The 8,590-nt window shown below is 41.8% G+C and overlaps 4 protein-coding genes and 1 long non-coding RNA gene across 7 annotated transcripts in view; 2 read left to right on the top strand and 3 right to left on the bottom strand.

The window, feature by feature from the left end:
• Positions 1-298, top strand: part of LOC127750924 (uncharacterized) — a 4,762-nt gene extending 4,464 nt beyond the window's left edge. The window contains exon 2 of the long non-coding RNA XR_008011900.1: positions 63-298. This is a non-coding gene — a long non-coding RNA (uncharacterized LOC127750924). The remainder of the gene's footprint in view (positions 1-62) is intronic.
• LOC113206683 (glucose-induced degradation protein 8-A homolog) overlaps positions 1-1,326 on the bottom strand; it is an 8,801-nt gene extending 7,475 nt beyond the window's left edge. Inside the window, exon 1 of the mRNA XM_026422884.2 lies at positions 1,273-1,326. The gene's annotated coding sequence lies outside the window, so the exon portion shown is untranslated. The remainder of the gene's footprint in view (positions 1-1,272) is intronic.
• A 699-nt stretch (positions 1,327-2,025) lies between these two features.
• Positions 2,026-4,514, bottom strand: LOC113206672 (peptide methionine sulfoxide reductase). 3 transcript variants are annotated; one of them, XM_026422868.2, is made up of 6 exons: positions 4,375-4,499; positions 4,030-4,262; positions 3,667-3,830; positions 3,442-3,556; positions 3,004-3,140; positions 2,026-2,914 (listed from the first exon to the last, which is right to left on the bottom strand). In XM_026422868.2, exons 2-6 carry the CDS (start codon positions 4,108-4,110, stop codon positions 2,677-2,679), a joined length of 735 nt encoding a protein of 244 aa, XP_026278653.1. In that variant the 5' UTR covers positions 4,111-4,262; positions 4,375-4,499; the 3' UTR covers positions 2,026-2,676. The 3 variants fall into 3 exon arrangements, with proteins under 3 accessions (XP_026278653.1, XP_026278655.1, XP_026278654.1); XM_026422870.2 differs by having other exon boundaries at positions 4,168-4,262; XM_026422869.2 differs by lacking the exon at positions 4,030-4,262 and having other exon boundaries at positions 4,375-4,514.
• Positions 4,515-4,600: 86 nt separating this feature from the next.
• LOC113206671 (syntaxin-18) lies at positions 4,601-6,390 on the top strand. Its single transcript, XM_026422867.2, has 5 exons — positions 4,601-4,854; positions 4,947-5,157; positions 5,239-5,442; positions 5,522-5,968; positions 6,057-6,390. The coding sequence occupies exons 2-5, from the start codon at positions 4,996-4,998 to the stop codon at positions 6,306-6,308; spliced, it is 1,065 nt and encodes a 354-aa protein (XP_026278652.1). The 5' UTR covers positions 4,601-4,854; positions 4,947-4,995; the 3' UTR covers positions 6,309-6,390.
• A 177-nt stretch (positions 6,391-6,567) lies between these two features.
• LOC113206673 (protein singles bar) lies at positions 6,568-8,523 on the bottom strand. The gene is made up of 5 exons (XM_026422871.2): positions 8,413-8,523; positions 7,326-7,732; positions 7,076-7,258; positions 6,799-6,936; positions 6,568-6,707 (listed from the first exon to the last, which is right to left on the bottom strand). The coding sequence occupies exons 1-5, from the start codon at positions 8,423-8,425 to the stop codon at positions 6,627-6,629; spliced, it is 822 nt and encodes a 273-aa protein (XP_026278656.2). The 5' UTR covers positions 8,426-8,523; the 3' UTR covers positions 6,568-6,626.
• Between the last annotated feature and the right edge of the window lie 67 nt (positions 8,524-8,590).

Genomic DNA, 8,590 nt, shown 5'->3' with positions numbered 1-8,590 from the left:
AAAAAATAAGATCAATTTCAAGTAAACAAATTAAATTGGGATTGGTGAAACAAAATTCTCAGGTGCTGTAACATGTTATCCAAAGAAGTTCTTGTGACGCAGAGGCATGTTTAGTAGCACAAAGCCATACTTGTAAATTTTAAGAAGTTAGTTGTATGTATGTATGATGTAAACTTAACTGATCTGTAAACGAAATTTGACACCAAACTAAACAACATGCATTCCTCTTCTTATTCTGCTCCTCATCTAGAACTGCATTAACAACATGTTTGCCTGGAAATAAAATCATAATAAAGAACGTTATCTAACTTATATTTTCGCCTAGGTTGTTGTTACTTCATTGCATGAGGACAAATAAATTCAGCGAGGAGAAATACAAACCTGGACAGAGTGTGAAAGTTGAAATTTGCAGGATTCGTTGACACTTGTGATAGTTGCTGACTTAATTAAAGGCTGCTCAGCTCAGAGAAGTTCATTGGCTAATGTCACAACTGCATCAGCACTCTCTATATGATGCTATTCCTTGCCACTCTACAATACTTCTTTATTGTTCCCTCAAGAAATATGCATGTCTATCTTTTGGAAACAAACTTCGGACTGTGATTCCACACAGTTTTGAAAGAAGGCTACAACTATAAAAAGTTATAAGTAATTGAAAAATAAAAAACACAACAGGAACATTACTGTTGAATGTAAACAATTCCCAGAGGGATAAAAACGATTTCATACAACAGGAATACTGACACAACTGAAGAAGAGAAGGAGAGTGCTGGGTGATTTGTCTGAGAAGGTTAAGAATCGGGCCAAGGAAATTTTCGTAAGAATTTGAAAATGGACAATCCATTCTTCTGATAAGATACATAATGTCAACTCTCTAGAGCTCATGGGTGGTCTTTCGGCAGTGTGACAAGTCAAATAATTTCAGAAAATCGAAGGAAATCAGGTTCATGCAAAGCCGATAGCAGAACACTTTTCAAAACATATGGTCTCCATTGGATGCGCAGTGTTGTCTTTCCCCTCCTGCTAGCACTGAAATTTGTGTTTTTCTATTAAATGTCATACTCCTTATTAAAACCTTAGGATTTATTTTACCAACAAGTGTTACATTTTAAGTGGTTTAAAATTAAAATTCTTCCTTTCAAAAGACCATAAGTAGTCTAACAGATGTGTATTTCGGTTCAAAGTTTTGATGTGCAATGTTGGCGGCAATCGGGTACGCGAGCTTTAGCCGACCGGAACCAGTATACCCAGTTGCCTGGGCCTGACCAGAACAATGTCGGCCTCCGAAGCAGAAAGTCTTGTTGTTTGTTGACGAGCTCGAGAAGCTCGAGAAGGGGTCAATGACGGTAGCAACACAAAAAACTATACGTCACAGAATGAAACAAGAAATGAAGCAATGTTCGGTCTTTCATTCAGTGAAGCCTCTTTTTCGTAAATATAATACTCGGTTCTATTGTAAACTTTGAGTTTAAAGAACGCTCACCACGCATTTACCTCGGTATTAATTCGTGGCAACGTTGGCAAGCTATTACGCAAAACTGAGATACGGATATGAGTTCCCACTAAAATACCGAATTTCCGCAGAATCTCATCTTTTCTGGGATAAAATCGTGGCTCATACAAACTTAAATGAATTCTACCTTGTTTTTGTAAAGTACTTTCATGAGTAACTGACTATGGAAACTCCATGATTACAGCCAGTTACAGCCTTTGGACGAGAGGTTTCACCGTTTCATCACTGAACGTTATGCAACTGCACTGAAGGCGGGCAAAACCGCGGGTTGCTTCGGTTGATTCGAAGTATAAGCGACGAGTGTTCGCCCTTGTCCCGTTTAGGTGAACGTCCAAATAATTTGCCTTTTCCAATGGCACAATATAAGGTTGGACGTTGTGAGGACGATTTTCTGGTTTTGTCTAAATTGTCACAACTACGAGCTCCAATGCCCTCTGGGGGAAGTCCCTCGAAGATGTGCAGCCCATGTCCATGACCATCAATCAAAATACTCATGAGAAAAATAATACAAATCAGACAAACTAACATTTTAATAAAACATAACAAGGTTTATACAAATACTGGACAAAAAAGTACACAATAACATGTATAACAAATTAAAAAACCTGCAAGGGTAATATTTATGGGATGTGTAATTGACAATGGCGGGAACACACCAAGGATAAAAATATATATTTTTTTACAAAACAAAATCACAACTGTGCGCAGTCTAAAAAGTTCTTTATGAATGGAGGCAAGCTTGGTGCTAGGTAAATAAATTAACCAATTTTGTTAAATTGCTTAATGTGGTTTCAGGACAATTAGGGAATCCACTTTTAGAAGTTATTGTCACACAAAAAAAATATTTAAAAACTCATTTAATTTTGGGGGGAATTGGAAAGAGCATAAAAGGAAAGAGGAAAACACAGCAAAGAATATGATAAAAGTAAAACCCGTAGCATATAACTTAGTTTTCAAACACCCGGAATGAATTCAGCTGAACATGGACAAATAATTGTTAACACAGTAAGCTTTTCAGTGTTTTTAAAGAAATAATAGTAATATACACATTGTGATGAATTATTGGCTAACTTGGGATGGAAAATTACATTTTAAAATTACAAGGCATATTTTTGATTCAGAAGTGTGTGTTAAAAATCCTGTGGTTTCATGCACAGATATTTTTAACAGAATGGACCTGCATTCTCATACTTGATGCAAAGCTTACGGACAAAGTCTGAAACTTCATCACTAAGCCCAAGACGAGCAATGTCTCCTTCAAATTGGGCAACACCTCCACGCCCAACAACATAACCATTTAGACGAGCAGCCACATGAGACGTTTTCAACTTGGGTCCACACTTCATGCCAATGGCTTTCATCAGCCAATCATGTTGTTGAAGACGGTACTTTTGATGGTAGCTGAAGGAAAACACAAAGGATTACACAAATCTTCCATAGGGCATAGATTTTTCACATTTTCAGTATTATATTAAAATTTTGGAGCTTACTCTTCCGCATCCCAGAAGGTACCAGCAGGAATAATTTGAGTGACAATTGGAGAAGTATGTTTCCCTTCTTGCTCCTTTAGGGTTTGCTCAGCTAGCTTTTTTTGCTCGTCATCATGGTAGAATATAAGGGAGGTGTACTGCAACAAAGGAGGAAGAAGAATCAATGACAAAAGTGCTTTTGTATAGACCTCTATGCTCAACTTGGCAACGAGATTTCCTGTTCGATTTAGGTTAAAAATGTAATCTGTGCATCTTGTCACAAGAGAAAACCATCTCTCAATGACAAATTCATCAGGATGACTCATTTTTTTGACACTCTGTATCGGCTAAATATCATTTATTCCAAATACAAAATCCAGCACATGCTGTTGGTACGACGTGGGCAAAGAAGTCTAATATTAAAAAGTATATTCATTTATTTTGTAGCAGCAAACAGACCTGCTTTGTTGTGCGGGCAGTGGGGTCATGGTTTTTCCAAAATATATCCAGTAATTTGGCAAAGGTGACAGCAGACGGATCAAAATCAATGTCAATCGACTCAGTGTGATCACCTCTAAAAATTACATAGGAAAAGAAAACAACCACAGATTACACAAATTTTTCCATCATCGTACTTTCATTATATGGCCATGCATTGACTCATAGACAGACTTGGGTACTTACAGGCTGCGGTAGGTTGGGCCTTCTTTTGTACCACCTGCATATCCAACACGAGTCCGAATCACACCTGGAGTGGTACCAAACAATGCATCGGGTGCCCAGAAGCATGCCATGGCAAAAGTTGCCTTTTTAGTAGGTACATCCACATCATGAAGCAGCGACATGGCCTGCCCAAAGTAAAATTATAGACTGTTAATTTTAAACAATTTGTCAAAGAGACTTGAATGGTGTTAGTTCAGAATGTGAGGGAAAATGAGAAGTATATCAGATAAATTTATTGTATTCTTTCCAAAGAAAACACAAACTACCTGAATTGTAAAAATATAGCTTGTGAGAAATGGACATCAGAAGCTAACATAAACTTACATTGTCATATGATTTATTACGAGCTCCTATGTTTAAGCCAATACGAGATAAGCCATTGGCTAGTGCGTTAAAGAGACTCATGTTGCTCCTTAGTGATTAGTGGCTACGTCTTGCTGAGTTTGCAGTCTTGAGACTTACATAATCTTTTTTTTTCCAAAGAGTACAGACGGCTTTTACTACCTCACACAACTGAACTGGCTTTCTCAGCTTTCACCGCTCACGTAGTACACGCCCTTTAAGCAGTCAACAAACTTTACAAAGAACTACTCTACTCCCCCGCACCATATAGAAGAAATGTCACGTTTTATTGTTGAACTTCTAGTAAAAACTGTCAACTATACTTACTTTAAACGCTTGAACAAATCCGCAGAAGAATTGTTGAAGTAATTGGTTGCAATTTGCAATGTTGTGTGGTAATAAATCGTACTCTCCGTCAGGTTACTCGTCACAAACCCTCCCTTCTGCCTTTGCAACCTTTGTTGACAACCCAAAATTGTCATATTGAGATTCATGAGGCTAAGCCAATCCTCGATGAGGCTGGATGAGGCTAGCTAACTGTTGACAAGAGAAAAAAGGATCCCGTAGTGTCAGTCAGTGTTGTCACCAAATTTGTATCAACATTTCTGTGATTTTCTTCTGTACTCATTAGTTTTACAACATCTTCAAGTGATTTTTGACAACTCAAGGGACTATGTAATCGCATCATATATCATTTCTTCGGAGGCAAAGCATGCTTACTCTAGAATTTGTAGGAAAAATAACTTTTGGAAGGTTAGGGTACATGCTGAATTTTAACTTCTGAACGTGGAAAAGAACATTTAAAAAGTAATAAAAATAATTATTGTTAATTTATATTAAAAGCTCAACTTGAACTTGTAATTTTTTTATTTTTGAAAGTTTCTTTTTCTTTTTTTAAGGAAGGAACTCATTTGTTTGAATGACAAGACAGTACTCCGCACATTCAACATGGATATTACTGCATTATTTAAGGCTTGTGTTAAAACGGTGCGCGTACGTAACAAAGCCCTTGGAATTCCACCTGCGGATCAGGATAAGAATCGGATTTTAAATTCTACTCAAACGAGAAAAACGGTATTTGGAACTAAAGCCAAAGAAATAATTACTCAGGTAAATGTTTTAAAGGTATGATTCCAGTTTCATTACTTTGCCATATTACTTGCTTACCTTGTAAATATTGCTTTTCAACAGATATCCAAGTTACGAGATTTCTTGTTGGAACATCGAAGAGCATACTTAAGTTTGACCAGCTACTTATCTGATGGGCCACAGCTTTCAGATTCTGAAAGGGACAAAATTGATGCTGGGGCTCAAAGAATCATGAAAACGTGCTCAGCTTTGATTCATGACTTTAGAAGGCAAATTAGCAACTGTGAAATACCTAGCCAAGTAATGGTAAGTCCTAGAGTTTCAAATCTGTGTTGAATCACCTTTCTCTGTTGTCAATTTGTTATTTTCTTTGTTATCATACTAGGAACATCAACAGTCAGTAATTGATTTGCTAGAAGCATACTTAAAAAGTGTTTGTCAGATTTATTCAGAAATCCATATGACCCGAATGAAAAGAATGATGGACTCTCAGAAGATGTCCAGACTTGAGGGTGATGTTAACACATCGAGTTTAGTAAAAGATGGGATAGATCATCGGAGCAGAAAAATGTCAGACATCTCTTTGGGCAGTGGTACTAAAGAGGATTCTGTATCTGATAAGATGTCTGCTGATGAGGAGGATGGTATAGTTGAGAGAAAGCAAAATAATTCTGAGAATGCTGCAGCTTTAGCAGCAGCCCGTTCAGCAGCGCTTGCTGATTTAGCAGCTCCCTTTGCCATGGAAGATGATCAATTATCAGCAGAGGAACTCCAAATGTTTGAATCAGAAAATGCTCATCTTTACAATGAGCTTAATAGTCTTTCAGACGAGGTATTTCATCACCAAAAACATTGCACCTTGTATCAATATGTTGATACACGTCTCGTCAAAAGCTGAACATTTTAATTTTGTTTTGCAGGTTCGTCAAATTGAAAGGAAAGTTGTGAAAATTGCTGAACTGCAAGATGTTTTTACAGAGAAAGTTTTGCAGCAAGAAAGAGATGTTGAACGTATTTCTAGCATGGTTGTTGGGGCAACTGAAAATGTGAGAGATGCAAACACTCAAATCCGACAAGCAATTCAGCGCAATGCAGGTCTTCGTGTGTATGTTCTATTTTTCCTTCTTGTTATGTCATTCTCTTTACTCTTTCTTGATTGGTACAATGACTAGACCTATTTTCTTTTATTTGCATTTGTTGTATTTTGTGAGGGTACCGAGTGAGGGATAATTATACATACATTGAAATATTTTATGTTATCAGATTTAATCTATTCTTCTTTTTTAATTTTGTACATTTTTGCTATTTATAGTAAAGTGCGTAGGTCTGTTCTTAATTTGTTTTGAACAAATCTCGCAAATATTTTTTATTTAGTATCACAGTCAAATGTTTTGATGCCCCTGTGTTAGAACTTGTGAAGGCTTTCCCTCCTCATTTCAAAGCACTCCAAAGAATTGAGGAACATCTGTTAAATAACTATTGTATAGTGCTTAGCAACGGAATCGCCCATAGTGTTTTAAGGAATACACTGTATCTAAGCTGTGTAGAGCTGCTAAAAAGTATCCAAGCCACTGAAAGCAAAAAGCAAAACCAAAATTAAGACAACACTTGAAGAGGTACTCTTTGAGAAACTGTGATACACAATTAACCTCAGTTGCCTACATATGAAGTGACGATCGCAGGGTAGGTATAAGTTTCTAAATCATTTTTGTATGGTTCGAGATATAATGATGTTGCTACATGTAGGTACGAAGCTTGACTCGCGTACAGTCCCACAGCTGTAGCATGAAATGCAATCTCCTGTAAGGATAGAAATAAAATATTTTTGCCTGAATTTTATTTAACAGAACAGAAAAGCCATAATGTTGCTCATAGCAAATGATCAACATTAGCCCTTGCAGCTGTTTATCAATCCGACCCGAGCAGTCGGTGCACTTACGAAGAGGGACGCTCGCAACAGGGAGACGCTCTTGGCTGACAGCAGCGCGACCGCCAGGAGCAGGCTGCAGCCCAGCGCGCCGCCCGCACTGGCCAGGAAGAAGGCGGGCATGGCGCTGCCCAGCGTGCCGGACACCCTCAGCGCGTAGCGCCCCACCAGCCAGTTGCACATCCAGGAGAGCGCCTGTGGAAGGCCCATTTGTAGTGTCGATTAAGGGGGGAGGGGGTGAGCCGGAGGGGGCCCTTCTTACCAGTTGCGCCAGCCGCAGCGCACCGGGGAGGGTGCGCAGGTACTGCAGGTTGAGGCAGCAGCAGCAGCACCCGCAGCAGCAGCACGCCGACAGGCAGCCCCTGAGGAGGCCACCGCCGCAGCCGCCACCGCCGTCGCCACCCCCGCCGCGGCGCAGCTCGACGTCGGGCCACCGGAAGGCGCTCTCCCGGCGCGCCACGGCGGCGTCCCTGCGGCCAGCACCGCGACGCTGCCCGCGGCCCGCCTCGGCGTCGCGCCGCTCGCCCCACCGGACGATGTTGTCGAAGAAGTCGCGGCCCGGTGACCCGCGCTGCATGCTGAGGCGCACGCTCGTGCGCACGCCGCGCAGGGAGGCGAGCGAGGGCAGGCGCGGCCGGCGCAGGCGCGGCGGTCTGCGCGGCGGCACGTCTGCAAGCACGGCATCGGGGTGGGGTGATCAACCACCATCAACTCTGACAATCTGATGCTCACACCGAGGAGCTGGTTGTCAAGACCGAACACTGCTTCCTCAATTGCAGCCGTCGAATGTAGCCCATCGAACAGAGTTGATCATTGATCACCACAAGAAAGTCTTTCTCGGATATCGTGCCTGTTCCGACGCGATTGTCAAGAAAGTACGTCCGTCTTTCTCGGGTTCGTCGGACAGATTACGGGCGCTCGGCGCCTGCGATGCTCAAGGTAGGCCACTCCACAGTACACGCATGCACTGCAGGCATGCGTTTGCCTACCTACCCGATGCTATGAGAGCTTGCGCCGGCTAGCTAAGCTGAACTTCGAATTTTCATAACGGCGAGTGACGGACGTGTACTTTCTGGACGATCCATATAGTGCGGGTGCGGGTGGGCCTTAGGCCTCGCCCAGTACAATTTTTTTGGATGATACCGTTTGGACACCGTTTTTTTGGGCGTTAGCTGTTCAAAAGAGGGCCTGAAATCGACGGCCTTTCGACGGTCGATGACGTTTTGATGTCGCCCGAAAAGCCGTCGATTGCAGGCCTATTTTCTTATCGCCAATGACGTTGAAAACGATGTCGAAACAATATCGGTGAGAGAACTCCCAGAAATGTCTTCGCAGAGGGAAAAACTTACCTTTCGAGACCATGACAGCCGATATTGCAACTTCCCCGAAGGCGTGACCTGCGCGCGTCGTCTCCGTCGGGGTCCCGCGGCGCGTGCACGCGTGCTGCACTCGCGGCCCGGCCGGCGTCAACTCTTCGAGCACAGCGTCGTCGTCGGGGCCCGTGCCTCGCGGGCGGGGAGGGGGGAG

This window comes from Frankliniella occidentalis, unplaced genomic scaffold (assembly GCF_000697945.3).
Source record: "Frankliniella occidentalis isolate FOCC.00 unplaced genomic scaffold, Focc_3.1 Scaffold290, whole genome shotgun sequence".
Lineage (NCBI taxonomy): Eukaryota > Metazoa > Arthropoda > Insecta > Thysanoptera > Thripidae > Frankliniella > Frankliniella occidentalis.
This window is presented reverse-complemented; position numbering and strand designations above follow the sequence as displayed.